Source organism: Plectropomus leopardus, chromosome 14 (genome assembly GCF_008729295.1).
Source record: "Plectropomus leopardus isolate mb chromosome 14, YSFRI_Pleo_2.0, whole genome shotgun sequence".
NCBI classification, from domain to species: domain Eukaryota; kingdom Metazoa; phylum Chordata; class Actinopteri; order Perciformes; family Serranidae; genus Plectropomus; species Plectropomus leopardus.
In genome coordinates this window covers 17564103-17585923 of record NC_056476.1, presented here as the reverse complement: position 1 = coordinate 17585923, position 21821 = coordinate 17564103, and the positions used below count along the sequence as shown (strand labels likewise).

Below are 21821 nucleotides of genomic sequence, written 5' to 3'. Positions count from 1 at the left end.
ATTCACACATATCACCCTGGTAATAGCAGTGTATGTGAGATCTCTCAGTGCGTGCCTGTGAAGCTCATACTGAAATAGCATCCAGAAATGAACACCCTCTCCTAGGAAATTAGCCTTGTAGCGGATATAACTTTATGAATCCATTCTTATTACAAACACGGATTGGTGTTTCATTGGATTTTCTCTCCTCCTGAATCAGCAAAATACATTATTCATACATACAGTATATGGGAAAATGATAATGAATGCTCCAAACAAGACTACTTCGAACTGTGTGGTGATCAAAAAGGATGAGTTGAATGAGAGTAGCAGCGACCTGGTTCAGGTTTTTGTAACCCTGTATATATAACCATTTGAATTCATGTGCGTTAAACCAACCTTTTGAATTTATTTGGGCTGTGTAGATACAGAATAGCAACCCATGAAACCCTTATAAATATGCAATCACCACATTGGGGTAAAGCCTTGAATCACTTTACAGTGTGACTCATACATATTTACTCATAAATCCCAGCAAATACTACGACTATATGTCAACAGCGTAACTGTTCTGACCATACGCATGGCTTTGTAGGCTTCCAAAGAAGGCGGCTTATCCCTGCACCCCTGCCAGACTCCTCTTCCCTGGGGAAGAAAGTGGGCACAGCAGGCCAGTGGGTGGACTTGCCCCCAATGTCAGGACCTCTGAAGGAGCCTTTCGAGATCAAGGTGTATGAGATCGATGATGTGGAGCGGCTCCAGAGGCGACGTCAGGAGGAAACCACAGAGGTGAGCAGAGGGTCACTCCAGACATGTTCTACATGACGATACATCTTGCTCAACTTGTTAAAGATGATGTTATGTCTGGGTCAAGGTCTCGTGAATCCCTCTCGCTAAGCCTCAGCAATATTTTGCATGTGCGACATTGATGCTGTGCGCGCTCAAGATGTGTCGCACTGACCTGTGTGGTGGGAATATCTCAGCTCACTTCTTCCCAGTTTCTTTTTACAGAACAAGACAGTAATAATATGTCTCAGACGTCTGACCTTCAGTCAGCTCAGTGGCAAATCCCGCAGTTTAAATGTCTGTGTCCAGATTCCCAGAGCTTGGTATTTTGGAAGCGTTCCTTTGGAATGTCAAGAGTTCAGGAGACAATTACTGACAAGGGTTAATTGGTTGGGATATGAGTGATGATGACTCGGCTTACTGCTGACGATGGTGCTGCTGAAGTATGTGTACGTCTGTGCATGTGTGCGTGTGTGTATGTGTGTGGAAAAAGAAGATGGCGTGAGAAGACTAGTCAAGGAATGTGTGATGAATGCAGGGGCACCCAACACCAGCCCAAATCAGCTCACCACTAGCACTCATCACTGGCCGCCTGATAGCTTTTTATAGCCGACTCCTCTTCTGTGGATCATTAACTGCTCCCACAAGTTCAGTGCAGCCAGACAGGGATTTGTTAAAAGAAGATATTAAATCAGTTGGACGGTGGTTTGATTTACTTTCAATTAGAAAAAAAAGCTCTTCAATTTTTCTCTCCCTGACCTCACTGCCTGAATGACAAATTGGCCTTCCATGACTTTCCGTTCACTATTTTGAAATTAGCACTGCAATCTTGTGCATATGCATCATTAGCTTGTACCCCCAATATATATAAACATGCTGTTCACATACATTTGTGTATACTATTAATATAATACAATGTCTGCTTTAATATGCTAACTTGTTTTAACTGTTTCTGCCTACAGCAACCATTCCAGGATGTTGACAAGGTGAGCTAATTTTAATGATAACTTTGGTTTCATTATTAGCAGCACAGGCTGTTTTGCATCACTTAGGCTACATCATGTTGTATTTTTTAAAAATTATTTTAGGATTCCTAGCTCCCCAGCTAACTTGGGTGCATTTACATTTGTTTAAATGTGGATTAATGTACATTGTCCTCCGTTAAATAAATAAATTACAAATTACAAATCAGCATGGACAATATATGCATTTTTACACCACAAAACCTGAACAATTCCCACAGTTACAATACAATTCTGCTTTTTATTTGATTATACTTGGTTTCTTTATAGGAAAAAACAGTGTGGTCTTCATGACCAGGGTTATAAAACATATTTAAGTAATTTGGCACTCATACAGTAGGTTTCTCAATGTTAGCCTTTAAGCTACAGTTTACAACTTTTATGAACATAACTCTGTGTCATATTGACTGGAATACTCTGTACTCTGAAAAGAAAGAACTCTGAAAGAACAAAATTAGACGCATAGTCTTTTAAATAAATCATGGCCCTCATCCTTTTTGTACTGCTCCTGCATCAGCTAGAATCTGCCGCGGTGCACTGAAAACACCCTGTCAGAGCCGAGGTGTCTGTAAGGAGTGCTGTCACACTAGGCAGCGTTTAAAAATATAAATCAAGATTCTGTTATTGCATTGCCTATCTCTCTACTAAACTATTTTCAGAAACATAATTTAGTATACTGTGTATCCATAAAATGAGAACGTTTGTGACCTGGCTGCCACATTGGATTTAATTCAGCATGGCTTCACCACCACCCACCACCCACTGGTTGGACCAACTTTCTCATTTTACAGCTTAACAATACACTAAAATATATTTCTGAAAACATTTTAGGTGAGAAATATGCAATTTAGTGACAAAATCTTGATTCATATTTGATCAGTACTGCCTAGTTTTAAAATATGACTGCAGTTCTCGAGCAGTTATTGACATTTTTGACAGCTGCTGTATGGACTTCTCGGCTCTGATTGGTTGTTTTTATTTGTGCATTAAGGCCTATAAGGCAATAGAGAAGGTAGAGAAGTGTGAGATTCAGGAGACTATCTGTCCCATTTATAGCAGTTTCAACAGTTATGAATAGTTTTTTGCTTGTTTGTTTCATAAAAGTTACCTGCTCCAGCTTTGAGATTGACTTTTACTGGTAGTTCGACTATTTTATGCTGTTTCTGACTTTTTCCTTTCAGCAACTTAAGTCTGCTGGGCTAATGAGGCAACTGTAACTAAATACCCTTTCCTTTTCTCTCAGGGGCTGCTATATTTTAACAGTAAGCTGAAGATGCTGGAGAGAAGGCAACAGCAAGTGAGGGAGCTGAGGGCAAAGTATGAGGTGTTGTTGGAGGAGCTGGAAGACACCAAGGCCCGACTGATGATGGACCCCAGCAAGTGGATGGGAGAGTGTAAGTAACTGCAAATTTTTTTTTTAATGTTAGTTGATGTCCCATTTAAAGATCTTTAGTGACAAACTGTGTAACCAAACATTTATTTTTTTTTCCTTTCCAACAGTTGAGGTAGACCAGAATTTGGATAAAGAGTCTCCAGAGTACCTGGAGGCATTGGCGCAGGCCACAGAGGAGCTGGAGTTCTGCGTCAATCTATGCAAGTCCCGTGTCATGATGGTGACCTGCTTTGACATCAGCATGCCAAAATCTGGTGCTCAGGAGGGACTGCGTGAAGTCGAAGTGTGAGGACAAAAGAACGTCGAGGTGGAGAAAAGAGGAAGTGAGAAAACAAAGGAAGATGAAATGTAGCAGTCAGTCTATAGTTAGCACTGGAATGAAGAACAACAAGTGACGGAGAGGAGACGAGAGTGGATCTTTGCATGAAAACAGAGGAAATCTTAACCACCCAGCTAGAGTGCCTCGTTGTCCGGGACGTGACAGAGAAATAAAAACGTGAGCACAAACGCTGTTGCCTGTAATGGCAAGGCAGTGGCCATCACTTACTCAAGAGTCAATGAACAACACCTGGAAGTGCCTTTTGTATTGATTTGCTTTGAGTCATTATTTTTCATATGGTGCGGGTATCGTAAGCATACCTAAGCAAACCCTGAACATAATGCTTTTAAGAAAAATATTTTATATTGCATTGTATAGTGTATTTATATGATTATGTGGTGTGTACAAATATCCTTTTAAGGGAAAAAAATAAAGAGGAAAAAAGAAAAAAGCAATAAGCTAATGTTATTGCGCTCCCAGACTTTGCCTTTTCTCTTGTTTCAAACCTCAGTCAGCATTTTATCCATGTTCTTTCAGCCTCTTGCGCCTTATGTTAACTCTCTGGTTCTGTAGTTTTCTAGATTTTTCAAACTGGACTATGTTACTTCATCAAGGACTGCATTTGCTGTTGTCACTCGTCGCCTGCCAGCTGGCGTGCGAAAGCTCGCGGGGCTGAGTGAATGTTTCTCCCTCCAGTTGCCTTGATCAAAATGGGTCTCAGTGGATGCACAAAGGTAGAGCAGCAGTTACGTCGGAGGGCTCGTTCAAGCTGTGCTCGCCGTGTTTATCTCACTGAAAATGAGAGATTACGCCAAAACATATCAATCAGAGGGCCACTGTGACGGATAGTGTGATTATTCTTGATTCAGCCATTCTCTCTGGTGCCTCAATACAGTATGTGGTCATGCAACCCTGAGAGACTTCCCTACACTAGCCTGTATGAGGATAGCATGATGAATGGGTGCACTGATAGCAGTGCTCATCAGTGAGCCCAATTTCTCTGTAAATGGGCTTGGACTGGGTGCGATCTATACACTGTAAGACAAAGAGGCACAGATGAGTGAGCACAAGTCTTCTCGCCTCTTTTGAAATACCTTTTCAAGCGCTACCAAGCCTCGGCTCTATGCATTCCAATACATTTACTGCAACTTCTGCAAGAACCTCAATGCTGACTTTTAAGGGCAGCAACAGTTTGGCCCCTTTTTTGTCCCCTGTCTCTTTTTTTTATTAACAATCCAGTGGCTCAAACAAAGACTCAAGAATTGTTAGTTTCCTGTGAAATGGTGCAGTGAGTAAGCGTAAATGATCGGGACGTTGTCTAGGAAAATCAATCATGATATCAGCTCTTTGTAGCTGCCAGAATGTGCTTGTTATGAATCAAATGGCTGACACAGAGAGAACAAAGATGATCGCTGAAAATGATTGTTACGAAGAAAAAAAAAACAAAAAACAAACTGGCTTTGTTGTATTTTGGTATGTTTGATTTCTATGTAACAAATATGTTTTCTTTCTTTTACAAAGATGTACTCTCTCAGGCCCTCTCTGAAGATGCTGCATGAGATTTTTTAATCATTTTTAAGAATGATTTCTACTCCATTTTTACCATTCTAATTTTTACAATAACTTCAGTTTTCACTAATGTGGGGTTAGGCTCATGAATTAAATAACTATTACCAAACCAAGACCTTTTTTTCCAAAAAAATTATTATATGTGAGGTCATATTTCATATCAAAACCCATATTTTCAAATATCTTTGTTTTTGTATAGGATTTTCAAACCCTGTGTATAAATGTATGATACGGCAGCTTGTGTTTTACTTTTACAGTACCTGTGAATAAAATGTTTCTTCTTACTGATGATTCAGAGTTGAATGTTTTTCCCTGGTTCACGTATTCAGTATTTATAGGATTGTTTTGTTTTCACAGCATTACAGAGAAGAAAAGGCTGAAAGCAGTTCCTGTTAGTCTGCAATCTTCTTAGGAAATCCAATTATTTACATTTTTGTCTTCCCACAGTCATATGCCCAGTCTGCCTGATTCTTCTTTTTTTCATTAATTTTCTTATACACAACAGAAAGCTACAACCTAAGTGACATAAGAAATGAAATGCTAAATAATACAGCATCAGAAACCAGGGTCGGCGCCAGACGTCAACCAAACCTGGGTGGTCCAGGATTTTTGGGGGGTGGGGGGACAGGTTCCTTATTTGCTGTAAGGATCCATCCAAGGACAGAGGGATGGTGTATGCGGTAAAGCTTTCTGCAGCAAACTAATTTGTGATATCTGGCTTTATAATTTAAAACTGACTTGTACATCACTTGGGAAAATATGATAATTCCCAAGGAAATCATCCCTTTGAGTCTGTTTTGTAACTAATTGTACTCCAACTGTCTTCATCCTTTTAAAATTATAATACAACACACTTTGAGAATCACGATGAATCATTTTCATCTACCTAAAAAGAGGGAAAAAAATTGTCTGATGTTATTATTTTTAATTTACATACTACAAGTAGTCAAATAAGGGTAGGAATTAGGTGTAAACAGCTTTACTAATCTTGAGACCTAGTTTTGATGCACTATGCTGGAGTAGAGTTCACAGAATTAATGTTCAGCTAACATTTGGATCCATCCCATAATCACCTGGTTTAACAACAATTCCCCAAAAGGCCCAGTAAATGTGGTCTTAGACCAACAGAAGAACATTAACTCAGATAAATTAGATTTCTTTGTGAAATAGCATAGTAGAATGAACAACATTAGCATATAATGTTGTTTGAATTACAAAGATGAAGGTACATCAAAACCTAAAAGATTTGGGGTTTTTGAGTAAACCTTTGGGGCCCTGGAAGCCACTCTGCCACTCTGCCTGACACACTGATACTGGTGTAGCTTGCTTGGTTTTGCACATCTTCATCTTCTGTCTTTATGCAATATCTAAACACATTATTTCATTGGTTTGATACAAAGCAACACAGTGGGTGAAATGTTACTGTAGGCACATGGCAGATTGTGCAACAATCAAGCTACATTTAAATTAAATTTGCACAAAATTTAAAAAAAAAAGTGTAAAACCATTCACAGCAATGCTTTTATCTCCAATTCTGAATCAACTTATAACCAGGCAAAAAAGTTATTATATTAACACACGTTACCTAAAAAAATCAAAATATATTTAAATCTGGATCAAACTTTATATTACGACCTTTGACCTCTGCTCAGGACTGTGTGGGCGTGTCCGACTGTTGTTTGACTCTCCTGGTGCACCTGAACACACCGTGGACGGTTATTTTCCAGTAAAAAAAGAAAACAAAAAATACATTTTACACCGTCTTCTGTGGATTATCCGAGACAAGTTAACGGCGAAGTTGTATCACGAAAGACACGTAGCCGCAGAATCGTGCAAATATTATATTTTAGCGTTGAGTGAGCACCACAACAACATCCATCACTAGCTTTGACTTGGGGCAGCAATGGCGATATCGGCTGGATACCTCGACACACACACCGCTGAGGTAAGTTTAACACATACGTTTTTATTTTCTGTTAACGTGGTTATTCTGTCTAGAAAATAAGCGTACACCGTTTAGGACGTTAGACCTGGTGTTAGCTAGCTCTGTCCAACTTAAGCCTGAGCAGAGAGCTTACCATTAAAAAACACCTCTGTGCTTAGGTGAGGTACACTGAAATAGTTTATATATAAATGCAGTTAAACCTGTCTGGGAAAGAGGTAACAGTGGGTGCCAGTAAAGCATAAGTTTATTTTGTTACATTAAACCTCTGAATCCTGAGGAAGTTGGTTTAATTTCTTCTGAAAACATGTTTTTCTCCAACTTAGCAAGAAATGTCAGAAAAAAAAATTTAAAAGAAAATTACTTGAAAATGTGCAGTGGGGAGATTATTAGAAATTATCCCCATAACTATATTTATAATACTTATTTTAATAGATTCAAAATGATGTACACTATGCACTTTCTTAAAGTATTTCTCTTGTCTTTTTTCATATAAATTTTCTTTAATTTTTTTTTACTTATTTCTTGCTTAGTTCTGGGTTAGGGCTTGTTAAATTGCTCTTTGCCTTTTTTTTTGCCTACGCCCTCTGCAACCAACCCTCCAGGAGGGTCCGGACCAAATTTTTTAAAAAACTTATCATCTAAACGGACCATTTTAGAGCATTTTGATAAACAAAAATAGTAGATCAGGGGCGCACCAAAGTTTTTATGACAGAGTGTCATTTTAGGGAACCAGTTTAGGATTGAGGGCAGCATTGGAAAAGGGCACGAATTTGTTATGACATATTGTTCAATGGCTTTTTTAAAATGATTTGATGATTGATTTATAAAATGAGTTTTTTATGAAATACTAACACTTTACAAAAACAGTAACAGTCCACAGTGATATAGCAATGGCGATTTATTAAGTTACTTTATGATTGCCATTTCTAATGATTTTTTTGGATGGTGGTGCATGCTTGCATGTCATAGAGGACATTTTTTAAATATGTTTTGTAGTGATACATTGCTGGTAGCATTTTGAGAACAATTAATGCCTAACTTGAAGGATTGTGTAAAACCCTGTAACTCCCTAAACTCCCAAACAGTTAATAACAATTTTTGCGGAGGATCCTTGTGGGAAAAAACAGTTGTCTGTGCTTGTTGGATCAACAGTAGCATATTGATAAAAGTAGATAATAGATAAAATTGTGAAAACACTGAGTTTGATATATAGGAAATGAGATGAAAAGAGAAGGCGCAGGTCCAGAGTGATTAATTACTGCCAGTATCAGGAGGGCCCTCTGCTCAGTGTGATACATGGAGTCCTGTTGCGTGTTTCACTCGAGACGTGTGTGTGTGTTCAGCTAGAACTTGAACCCTACTGTGCAATAACATCTTGCCTCCTCCCAGTTAATTCTGTTTTGATCAAAAGCATAAGAGGTTAATTTGGCGAACTTGCAACACCAGCTGGTCACTGTGTTTGAAATCACATTCTCAAGGTGATTTTTTTTTTTTTTGAGTTTTGAGTTTTAGTGGTTTTTGGTGCCTTTTGACAACTTGTTAAGACATTTTCAGGTGGAGTTTACTGTGCAAAGGGCTGGAATCAAATGTGCCACTACATGCGATTCTGGAAAATAAAAAGTAGGAAATTGTATGCTTTTTTAGTCAGTCTTCAGTTTGCAGGCAGCAAAAGCCTTTTGTCAGATCACTCAAGATCCTGTCAGCTTAGACTGTACCTCGTTGCTCTTAGGAAGTCTGTGTCTGAGTGAAAACAGTTGGCTGAGGCTGCTGCAGACGTCTGATGGCTGCTGAGCACAGTCAGCCCCTGTGTGTCCCAGCCCACTTTGCCTCAGGGCTCTCATCATTAGCAGGGAGCTGGGTGTTGCATGCGAACAGGAATGAGTTCACTGAGAAGTCAGGAGCCCCTCATCACCCCTCACCCGAACCCAGCAGTGACCCTGTGTTGGAACTTGACTCCCTCCTCTCTGAAAGCAGAAGCAATCCCAATCTGACCCAATTCTCAATCCATTTGATATATTTCCCTTTTTCATGTCTTTGTCTTTTGATTCCATTATCGTCTTCTTGCATTCCAGTGTCAGTCCTGTTTAAAGTGGTTTCTCCTGTCAAAACTGAGTCGCAGTAGAGAAAAGAGTTCTCTTTGACACATGAAAGATGTTTAAATCCTACAAATGCTGCTCCAAATCTCTCAAAGAGAATTGTATTTAGACGTTTTAATTACTTTTGTAGATGACCTCATGTCTTTAGCCGGACTGAATACAGAATAGCTTCATACATATAAAAGTAAAACAGGCTTTTTTGAACTCTCTTTACCCCCCCTCTGTCTCTGTTCGGCTGCCAGCATCTGCCCTGGGCATTGTTAGTGCTTGTAGTCGCTCACTTTTTGAATTTACAGCTCTGCAGTCCCACAGATTGGTCTGTCTAAACCAAGCTTGCTCTTTGAAGAAGACCCATAAACCTGACCAAATGCTGCCACTTATTCTCAGTAATTAAAACAAGCTGCCGTGGAGAAAAGTCCTTAAATTATCAGAGGCTAGGCACGATTTAAGCCCCGCACACACGGTCTCTCTGCCTGCTTGGTCGTGCTTCAGGGGGGTCGTAACCATTGACATCTCCATCCACACAACAGATTGCATGTGTGAGGAGTTTTGCACCAAGACAGAAACCTTTTAAGAGTTGTAGTCCTGAAGGCTTCCCCCCATAGGTACTGTAAATTCAGGATGGGTGGCCACACAAGTCCAACAACATGCCACTGAGCTGAGATAACGCCAAAGGCAGTAAATCAAACCAACGCAATCCATAATGTTAAAGTGAATTAATTAGCCTTTCAGAGACAACTTGAAATGATCTATCACTGAAGATTTAACCTTGTTTACTGCGTGTAATTTAGCAAGCTAGAAGGCAAGAGAGGCTGGGGACCTTGCAAGCATTGCCATTATAAGTAGTCATGATGTAGATGATGTAAGGCTAATAATTTACCATACTGGTGCACACTGTAATGTGAATCATCCCCCTCGTATTACCGTCACTGAGCTCCCCGAGTCCTCATCCAGTCTATCTGGTGTGGACGGTAATGAGAAGCAGGATGTGGGTCTTGAGTTCAAACCGCCTGTTGTGTGTTGACCTGCGAGCTATCAAGGTAATGAGTGTCGATGATGAAGATGCGCACTCACGCATGGCCAGTCTCTGATGCTGTGTGACAATGAGCTGGCAGTGTCATCCTATTCTGTAGTCGATAGGAGCTGATGCAGGAATGAGTCACATGAGAGGTGGATGTTTTATCTTTTTGCAAGGATTAGCGTGACATTTTTTTTGGTCTTTTTGTTATTTTTTCCATCGTTGCACAGGATTTGACCAGAATTGATGACAATGCAGTGTTTCCTACAGAATTATAATCTATGGGATCGGTGAACTCCCCGTTTTATTTATCTTGTGTATGTTCCTTTTATTTATCATTCTCTGTCCCCTCTCTAAATTTAGATGTTTTTGTGGGTCTGTGAAGGCTGCTCTGAGCTACTTTTTTCCACAGCAGGAATTTGAGTCGCGGTGTAGATAATTGACCCTGTGTTCCCATCAGAGCTGATCAGATCGATGGATGAGAGTGAAAGCAAACTTTGGGGCCCAACACAATGAAAGGTTAAGTTTTACTTTCACTGCGCCTGACGTTCTGCTGCTTCGTCTGTGCCCAGAGTATGCTGTGTGCTATGGACAACCAAACTATATATATATATATTCCAGTAGCACTTTGCTCTCCACAAAAAGCCAGTCCGCTTGTTGTGCTAACCTCAGCATATGTTGCTAACGGATTGAATTGTGAACTGCTTGTAAACTGTCTCCAGACTATGTGCATCAATCTAGAAAACCGGAGCTGCCGACTCTTTTCCAATGAAAGTAAGTAGCTCTAGCTCAAAAAGTAAATGCCGCCAAATGATGTCATGTTTGCATATTGGTTTCGTCATTGTGCATTACTGGAGGCATTAAAACTTAGTTGAATTAGAGTCAAGAAAAAAAAAAACTCAAAAAAAAATTTGAATGCGATGAGAGTTACTATACTACAATGCAGCACTTTCTAGTGCTTCCAATCCAGAGAGAAAGAGTCAACTTAACCATAGGAACTCACTTCAACCGGACACCCACAGTGAGTGACGTCCCTGTACCCTGCCCCTGCAACACCTGCTGCTTGGTGCATCAAGAGGTGAGACACCTTGTTAATGGCAGAAGACTTACAGACTTTGATAACTTTAGCACTTTTTAAAAATAAAGTGGCTAATAGAGTCTGAAAAGTCAATAAATCTAGCGAGAAAGACACCAGGTTGGCAACACTGCTACAAACCAATTTTTCTGAGCACCGAATTGTGACCCACCCACCATGACGATTTGGTACAAATACATGCAGCCCTGCAGTATTTGATTCAGAATGCCAGCTCATTTATTACATTTGGTCCGTACATAATACACTGACCTTGTCAAAGAATGACGAGGAGAAGCACTCTCTCCACCACATGCTTTGACCTTGTTCTATCAGTGGTCTTGTAGTCCCTCGGTCCAGATTGCTTGTAGATAACTGCTGATTTACATAAAGGCTTTGTTTAGAAACACTGTTTAAAAATGCTTTTGTAATACTGATGTGAGGAGTTAATGCGCAATGAATATTCATGATTTTAAAAAAAAGGGTTCAACACAATTGAGCAGAAAAAATAGACAGTGTAAAGTCCTTGATTACATCAGTTGTAGAGTAGGTTGCAGTACACTGCAGTCAGGTTAATGACTTAGTGTTCACATGTGCAGATCTTTGTTTTTTTCTTTAAGGTTTCAGCCTTTTTAAAGATCTACAAATTGCACTCAGGAGATAACTGGCCATTAAAAATTTCATTATTCCCGTAGAAGAAGCTAAATAATTTAATTCCAGAAAAAGTGCTCACTGAGATATTGCTGTTAATTGCACAGTGAAACTGAATAGCCAGCCATTCCATCAGGTTGTGCTCTCTTAACAGATGGGCAGGCGTGATGAAAAAGACCTTTTTAATTAGTCTGTCTGAAGACGTTTCTTCATAACCGGCAGCCCCCTTTACGTTTAAGTTTCAGTGGCCACCAGGCAGGCTCTTAGCTGGCTCCCAGCAGCAGCCATCTGGTGGACAGCCGAACCGGGGCTACAGGGTGGCTCCCCACTCCACTGAGCCGACACGTAACCCAAGGACACAGGGAAAAAGGCTTGTTCCTGACAGGTCTTTACTGTGTTTAATCTGGTACCTTTGTGCTCTGTGTGGAAATCAAGAGTCAAACTGACAGCCTAGATATGTAATGTTGTAGAGGCCAGAATGTGATGTTGTTGATGTGGTTAATGCTAAATGGAGTTAACTGTGTTGACTTGTGTTTAGTGGGTAGCACGTCTTACTCACGGCAATCTTGGGCTGCATTCAACAAAAGAAAATCTTAGCTGTCTGAAATTCTTGCTACCATTTAACCGATAGGTTGATGAGGGAAATAGTCTGCACATTATATCCAGATTTCCTAAATTGCCACAGTGCACTGAATGCACTCTACCTGGTAGCGTTGTGTGTCCACCAAAGGTATTTTCTTGTCTTAGAGTGCGACACTGACACTTGCCGAGGGCAAATGCACTTTGTGTTCAGACAAGTGGAATGCCTTGAGTGAAAAAATAAGTGTTATGTCCAGTGTAATATTCTGTGAATCTGTCCCACCACTAAGCATTAAGTGGGATTTATGAGAATAATTTGACATACTGGAAACTACAGATGACAACTTTGGGATTGACAATGTCATATACAGCATAGTGTTGCTAACATTAAATATCTCTGTAACACTTCATGTAAGAGAGAGACTTACTACTTTTAGCCCAGAAGCTATCGATAGCCATCTTACCGCTTTAACAAGGAATCTGATGTGATTGTATCTCTTTCAGAAGCTTTATAATCCAGCCTTTAGTGGTGGTGTCTTTTTGGGAGACTCAGTAAAATAAATCCATAATGATAAATTAATGTTAGGGGTCGACAGATTGTCCGTCTGGCCGTTTATGGGAGCAGATATTTGGCATTTTGCCGATTATCTGCAACTCTGTTTTATTTTAATGATTGCCGATAAAATTACTTAACGAAAAAGTGTGCGTATTGCATTCAGCCAACACCAGGGAAGGCAGCCTGCAATACATGCAAAGAAAGTGTCAGAATGGGAGAAACTTCTAATCTGTAAAATCTCAAGGAGCAATTTTTATTCATTATTTTTCATTAAATTTTCACTAAACTTTATTAAAAAAAGTTGCAGGGAACTTGCTGTATATGATGCTGAAAGTTTGTTAAAGGCATTTAAATAAAGTTTTGTGCTGGAATTTTTTTTTTATTCCAAATTCTAAATTTCGACAGAAAGTTGAAAAATGCTTAACTTTGGGTAAAATGCTGTGTTCGTCACTGTCACTAGCCATCCAATCACTGTGGAGAATGGGCGGGACAGTCATGCAATGACCAGTCGTCACAGAGGACAAATACAAGTGCTGAACAATAAATGCCGTTTCCAGCTGGGAAAAGAAACACTTTGGAGGACACACGGCTGTGATGAGAAAACACCAGCGATTGTCCAACCAATGAGAATCTGGTCGGACAGCAACATATTGACCATTTGACCAGAAGTTTGCAGCCCTTCTGCAATCATTCATTTTAAAATGAAATTACTTATAACAGCAAATAGTTTTGGAAAGATTAGCACCTAAGATTGCATTTTTAAAGGCTGTGTGGGAGATGACTTGCATCAGCAGATTGCAGATGCATTTTATCATAAAGAGTCTCTCTGTTTGGATGACCTCGCATTCAGTTTGCTGTGATCGGCACGTTATTTTTCTTATATCCCGTCCTTTTTGGTGGGTACATCAATTCATGTTGGAAGAGTGCTGTAGTTTCTATCTTTTACCAGATAAACTGTGACTTATGAAATGCAAGGTTAATGTGATTTCAGGCCTTGGTTATGGCTTCTGGCAAGATGAATTGAATTTGTAGTCCTCATTGGATAGCAGAATTACACGTGTTTCTTTCTCTTTTTACCAAGAAGAATCATTTTGTGTACCTTGTTAAAGGGGTGAGTTTGATTTTTTCAAGGCTGTGATTGCTTTCTCAGAAACCCTCATGCATTGGATTGAGCTTTCTGCCTTTGTGAAAACAACATTTAGGTGTGAGAAATCCATCCAAGAAGTATCTTAACACAAATGCTCTTTTGATTTGTTTGCTTACTTTGGCCTTGGCAACACTAGATTGAAGGCTTGTGTGCAGGCCGCAAAAACAGCAGAAGACGTCTATTAGAAACTGGCAGATAAGAGTGAAATTCAAACTGTTCTTTGGTCTATATGATAACTTCAAGTAGCCTTGTCGCACACTAAATCACACACCACGTGAACAAAATTACATATCATATGTGATTGGAGATCTTTGCAGCACTGTATGCTCTCTCTTTTCAGAAAGAAAGGACAATTTCTTGCAGTAATAATAATATTTATTCTGATTATGTTCTGCCCATATCCTTTGTAATTTTCTCATTGTAGTTTCCCGTATTGTGATACCATTAGCATTGCATTCACAGTTTGCCTGTTTTTACCATGACTAAAAAAGTATAATCAAACTGTCATGGTCCAACCTCTGGGTTAATCCACCAATCAGACAAAGCCTTGTTCTATGCATGATGCTTTCATCTGCCCCTCACTCACACCTTTTGATTATGTGTGCTGTTTTCATTTACACATGTAGATGATGATGATTATAGCTGTGAGGCATATTTTTTTTTTTTTAGCTTTTCCATCGCAGCAGTCAGGGGCTCCTTCATTGTCAACACTGAGCTGCAGTGCATTGTCTCATCAGACAGTTTCAGACGCACCGCGGTGGTGACAGCCCAAACACGGTCTTTGTGTTCCCTCTCTGTCTCCCAGATTAGAGCGTGATTGCTGCAGGTTGCTGACAGGAGGCTGTCAGTAGTTGTGATGTATGAAGTGGAATATGTGCAAGTGAAGAGGTTAATTACACAACATTTAAGACCCTTCTCTGCCTCACTATTCATACTGTAGCCAATCACAGCCAAGACACTCACTAATCAAAAGTAGGCTGGCAGCTCTGCGCTGTGGCAACAGTTGCAGTGATGGCGGATTGTCTGGCAGGGATCGTGTGTCCTGCTGTTTGCCTATTTGAGTTGGTTGGCAGGCTTGTACAATCCCCCCTCTCTTTTACTGTTATTCATTCATAGCCAGGAGAAGGTGGAGAATAAATGTGTTCTCTGAATCACTGATAAACTGGATCATTCTTACTTGTGTCTGGTTTGGGCTTCATTAAATCGTGTTGAAATAGAAACAATTTTGGCACTATTCAAGGAAACAATGTACCAGAATACTTAGAGTAGCTCATCTTTTTTATTACAATGCCTTAGAAAGAGCTGCACAAGGTGTTTTGTCATGCTCTCTAATGGTTGGATATGGAATTACTGCACATTTGATCCATTTTCTAAAAGGGAATGTATTTAACAAAATACGTTTAAAGTAGGAATATCACGAGATATAATACCTCAGTAAGAAGTCGATGCCAAAATTCTAAAAACAAGCCTACTCATTTTTCTCCAGTACTGTATATATAGTGGATATGGAGGATGCAGTTCTTCCAGGGGGCATCATATATGCCTTTAAGTGTTTCAGTCTGTCGTTAAATGCCAAAGCAAGAGGAACAACACCATGTGGAAGACGGCGACAAATGCAGCTGTAGCAATAGCTCTGTCTCCACTTGCTGAGTAGAAAAGCATTTTTCTTTAGGCCAGCGTGTTTTGTGAATTCTATGCATGGAAGTGCTGCATATTTACACTATGCTACAAATATCAGCAGCATGACGAGGTGCTGAGTGTCTATTCTGTGCTTGGTGCTGCACGTTTAGGATTTTTTTCTGGTCTCCAAATGTTGATAAATGTTCAGTTTTGGGTGGAAAGCTGCACTCATCACTGTCACTTCTTAGCCAGCCATCTAATCACAGTGGAGGAGGGGTGGGACAAATAGTCTGCCACATATATAACAGTATACTGTAGGCTACGTATTAACTTTTCCTCACCCACAAAATTGCATGAACCCACACAGACTACTGCTTTGCATTTGATGGCAACTCACGAGGGATTAATAATAATACAATTTAAATTAGATTTGATTAAAATGTTTTTAATAAAGGGATGTATGTTTAGGTACATGGGATTAATTGTTTTATTTTATCACCATGGTATGAAATTGATGTTCAGAATTGAAGAATTTCACTGGTATTGGTATGGACTACTAAATTTTGTATTATTTTATAATTTTTATATTCAAAAAATGTACTCTAATACTTAAATATCTCATTTGTGATCTTACCGTCAGCCTCTTTAGCAGAGGATATTCTTTGCTTTGCTTGTTTGCTACAGCATTAGACAAAGTAGAAACAGGTGAGGCATACAGAGTTTCTCTCTCAGTTTGTGTGACAAACTTTTGGAGTTGAACACAGTGAGATATGACATTCTTGACTGCCCCTCCCTCATGTGCTGACACTTCGACATGATGACCCTTGTCCACAGTTTAAACGTATGGCTGCCACCGATCCCTGCCTCCATGTCAACAGTGTTGTCTCTCGGCTGCTTGAACTCTCAACGTCAGCTTTCATCTAGTTCACTTTAAAGTATGACCTCTGTGACCTGTCAGGGAAACACACATCCACTCTTGTCACCCTGAGCAAAAGACCTCTCACCACTGCAGTAATGAGCAGGACTGCTGAAACACAGTGTGAACTCTTAAAAAAATACTGACAGAGTTTATGAGCAAGCTTGGAGGAAACTTGAAAAGTTTGTAGCTCTATACTGAAATCTTATTCTGAAGTGATGAGGAACTATTACACGTGTGTGTGTCTGCACAGATCCCCTAAAGCTTCATGGATGACTTTTATTCTACAGGAGGACTCTGCTAATTATTTTCTTTTATGATTATATTTCTCTGTGGAGCCCCATATGGAAACCTGTTGAGTTATGCAGATCCCAAAGGTATTAAAATCACAGAGACGAGTAACCAGCCTGCTTTTTATGATTGGCATCATAGAATGTATAACGCTGTGTGCTTAGCCGGCATTTTTACAACAAAGTGCTTGTTTTTTTATTTTGTACTGTGGTGCAAGAAAGTAATTTGACTTTGGTCCTCTTTGTTACAGTAATGAAACTGGATGGAAAGCCCTCTGAGGATAGAACAAAACATTATGTCCTTGACGACGCTCAGCCTCTTTCTTTTCCAAATGAAGAAACAAGACATTGTTCAAAACGGCAGCAGTGAGATTATTCCTGGTGCAAATTTCCCCAAGGTAATGTTCATTGTGTTTTAGTATATGTTGCTCCATAGCAACTGAGATGAAATGGTTTTATTGATTTGCTCAGGAGCAAATTAGGCCTCGCCCTGGAGTATCCATGCAATTCACTCTGCACTGCCTCTGCTGAGCTATGAACAACCTTTAACAGATATTTCTTCCTCCTCTTTAATTACCACTGGTTACCTGAATGGCATGGCACACAGAGAGCTGCCCTCGTAATTAGCCGTCAACTGTTTTAAGGCACAGCTCATTGATTAGGTCATGATCGCTAATAGGACGTGAAATCCTGCTGCCTTCTCTATTGATATAGATGAGAATGAATGGTGGTTTTACATTTACGCCAGACCTCGGAGTTAAGTATTTAAATAGGCAAATGTGTAATATCAGTGTTTTACAGTCACATTGGAGTTCTGAACATTTTAGTGCCCATTCTGGGGAACCCATCAATTTGTGTGAGATGTGCTTACCATGCTGATTTTGAATATGGAATTATACAGTGATCCCAGTTTGGCCAATCTGTTGCATTGAGATGCAGTCGGCTGATTTTCTCCCAGTTGGCTGACAGAAAGCTTCAGGCTTGATTTTTGTGTGTTACTGTTCTAATTAAGCAGTTACTCTAACTGCAAACTGCAGGGTTACATCCTTCAGTCTGGCTTTGCATTTTTGGAGAGATGTGTTGTGACTGGATTAACAGGGTGGTTGTAAGGATTTAATAATACATCTCCCTACTGTAGCATATGTGTCATGTCCTGTGTTTGTAATTCCAAATGATTATGGCACATCACTTTAGGTTTTTTACTATTTATAGGAAAAAAAGTCTTAACAGAAGCAGAGGAGCTATTTATTTTATACCCACATGCTTTTTGTTTTCTGCTTCATATTTCACTGTAATGCACTATTAACTGGATCCTCATGTGACAAGGAAGGCTCCAAACAGAGGAACATTTAGTGCCATATACAAATACATTTGAAAAATTCAGCAGCAATGTCTCTTTCCAGAAATTATGACCAGGTTACTCAAGATAATCCACAAATCTCTTACTGAGCAGTTTTATGGAGGAACGTTTTCTTTCTTCTGAATGGCGCATGCCAACTGTATCACTACACAGAAGGAAGCATTCATCTACTGCTAGCTCACTAGCACCACTGAGCTAGCTAATTTGACAGCTGAGGAGGACGCCAGAAATGTTTACATCTCTTGCTGTCACGAGTCACTCCTCCATGGGTAGATGCACGTTTAGTAACCAGGTCATAATTTCTGGATAGAAACTTTGCTTTTAAGTTTTTAAAATATATATTTTTTGCCACTTTAAGCAACACACACCAAGTGCCATGTAGTTCTATTATATTGTAGAGAAGGCAGACATCGCTATGGCTGATATCATCACTCGCAAACTCGCACCATAACAATCTAGATGATGATAAACAGCCCTACAGGTGAGAGGACAAATATGTATGTTTGATTTGGGGGTGAACTGTCCCTTTAAAGTTTGGCAGTTGCTATTTGAATATCCAGACCACAGCTTGTTGTTTCTTTGTTCGTTTGTGATCATGGATATCCTCTCTGGGAATGCCACTAGTTTGGATGAACAGGTGGGCCACTGCCTATAGGCATGTGAACTCGAGGCCTCAGCAGCTCCACCAAACACACTCTGTGCTCGGGAGACTTTTGGCGGACGTGTGGCAGTCCCTCCTCCTCCTCCTTCCATCTCCACAGCTCCCCAAACACAGTTGTTCATGAATATGGATGGCAGGCAAGGCTCCCTGGCATCATTAACGTGCCACAAGCTCATATAAATCACATCACCATAAAACCTCCAAATGCTCTGATAAAGAAGGTAACTCGATATCAAGCGGCAGACGTCAAGAAGACAAACAATTCTTGAGAGGAGAAACACTGGGTTCTTGGTTAGCTGCTTGTTCTGCAGATTTGATTGGGTCCTATATTACTCTGCAGTTGTGTAGCGGCGTTAACAGCCTCAAACATCTTGTGTGACAAGGCTGGATGCAGTTACATGCAGACACAGTTTGTCTTGGCTGAGATGTTGACAGGCACTCATGCACAGCTGCAGTAGACTTTAGCCCCTAGAAAACTCCCCAGTCTCAGCATGGAGAAGAAAAGCTTTGACATCTTTTCATTTTGAAAAATGGGGGCATATTAAACCCTCAGTACCCACTTTTGTTCAACAACCGTACTAAGTGGATTGCAAGGTTTGCCCCGAGATGTTTGAGTATGATGGTCAGAGTCTGCAGAACTACAGTATGATTGGATGTAATAACAATGAAAAAAGTGGGTAGTTGTTCCAAGCTACATGGCTAGTTTCTACATTTAATTCCCACACGGAATAGTTTTTAAACTGAAGTGTAAAGATTTGTCCGTATTGATTTCTGTTTGACCAGATTTTTTTTTAAACTTCTTTCTCTTTCTCTCTCTGTGTAGAAAAAATGGTAAAAGCTAAACCCAATTAAGTGGCACAATCAGCAGCTGGACTCTGCACTGAGGGCATTTTGACAGTCTGTTGGCAGCCAGCCCCATCCTCTCTTGTCCTCTGCGACAAAGCCATACACAGCCATGAAACACACACAAGTGTTTGCTGTGTATTGTTGCTTTTTAGAAAGACCTTTTAACCATCTGTAGTGTTCTTGAATACTGTACAAACCTTTATGCCTTTGGTTCGTGATACACATGAACATACCGTGTGTATCCTGGGGCCACAATAGCACTGCGTCAACAAAACACAGACGCTTTCTCTTTCAAGGAGACCACGGCAGTGGCAAAGCAGAGTTGCTGCTGCCGCATCTAAAAATGTGGGGTTGTCCATCAAAAAGTTGCTCCTGGCTCAACTTCTGCCACACTGCAGTGCAACATCCTCCAACCTCACCGCATACATTACCTTCAAGCATGTTTTTTAGCTTGTAGTGCTGCATTTGTAGTGTTGTATATACAGATTGCAAAGCCTTTTGAGGCAAACTTGTGATTTGGGGCTATATTGATGCAATTGACCTACTTTGTGTATGTTTATCTTAAAACCACTGATTTATAAAATCTAAAATCCTCCTGTAGATGGGTAGAAACTCTTATGTTAAAGATTTTTTTTTACGTCTTTTTTGGCCATAATTAGACAGTACAGCTAAGAGAGAGAAGTGGGGGGGTGACATGCAGCAAAGGGCCAAGGGTGGAACCGAATGCCCGCTCTACCAGGTGAGCTACTGGGCGCCCCATGAGTAGAAACTCTTGTCATCTGTTAAACCTTTAAACTCTATTTTTTTTTTCATTTTCTTGCTGTTATCTTTAGGAAGACGCCTAAATCAGGTAAAGCAGCTTCACATGCACATCCAGCATCAGCTCTGCATGAGTGTGTATTTTTGTTTGGGAAACTGTGAAGAATGGATTATTAATCACACTAAATGTGACAAGGACTACAGTATAGTTATTGAATATTGTTCTTTAAGTAAATACCTGTTAGTACACTGATTGAGCCTGTGACCCACCAATGAAAGCCTTTGCATTTGCAGTATTATGAATTGGGTAAGGTTGTACGTAGGGATGTAAACTATGCATCACAAGGCAGTTAAAAATTGATAGAAAATATGTGAGTTTCTTATTTGTATTGGTGAGAAAATGATATTGTGAACCTAGTATCGTGAATCGTGAGTTGAGTGAATTGTTACAACCTTGGTTGTACGGGATTCAGTCGAATCAGATTTAGCTGCTCAATATGTACATTTGACCATTACTTCCTAGTTCTTCATATAGAGTTTGAATGGGGCTCTGTGGGACGTTTAGGGTGACATTGACATTTATGTTGTATGATAAACAAGCCAAGTTAACTTTTGAGCTAGAGACTATATCTTAAGTTGCTGTGAGCTGTAAATTTTACCACTTCTAAGCAGAAGGCAGAAGATAACGTTATTTTGGAGCTTGGCCGGGCCTCTTTGTCTCTGGGCAGACACCTTCATCTTCTCAGACTCACCCTGGGTCTGGGTCCATAGCAGCCTGTAGCGGAGAGCAGCATAATAGCGAGGTGTGCTTACTTTGCTGCTACATCTGGGAATTAACAAATATCCCTTAACAAATATCCCTTAAACACCAGAGCTGCATAAAATTGAAAGAGAGATGAATGAACATCTGGGAATTAAAATGTCCCCAGATGTACGCTGACTGACTGAAAAAAAAACCAAAAAACCTCCTGTTTTTTAAGTGTAGACATTATATACAGAACAGCAAGGCGGCATAATGATGTGATATTTCCGCTTTGAACAGGCAGTGTAAATGCAGCCTTTTATATTGTTTTGCGCATTTGGCAAAATGTGCAGTATACCATATAATTAAAATTACATTTTGACAGCTTCCAAATACAAATATTTCCAAACCATTTGCACACCTTGATTACAAAATGAATAGATAGCTATATAAAAGCATAATGCCACTGTGACCAAAATCTCACATCCAAAATAT

At 39.9% G+C, this 21821-nt stretch overlaps 1 protein-coding gene across 1 annotated transcript in view; it reads left to right on the top strand.

Annotated features, from left to right (window-relative positions):
• The window catches only part of kif26ab (kinesin family member 26Ab), an 85985-nt gene extending 80626 nt beyond the window's left edge, over positions 1–5359 (top strand). The window contains exons 13-16 of the mRNA XM_042500467.1: positions 575–768; positions 1728–1751; positions 3031–3181; positions 3288–5359. Of these exons, the coding sequence (XP_042356401.1) occupies positions 575–768; positions 1728–1751; positions 3031–3181; positions 3288–3469 (551 nt within the window). The 3' untranslated portion in view covers positions 3470–5359. The remainder of the gene's footprint in view (positions 1–574; positions 769–1727; positions 1752–3030; positions 3182–3287) is intronic.
• The last annotated feature ends 16462 nt before the right edge of the window (positions 5360–21821 follow it).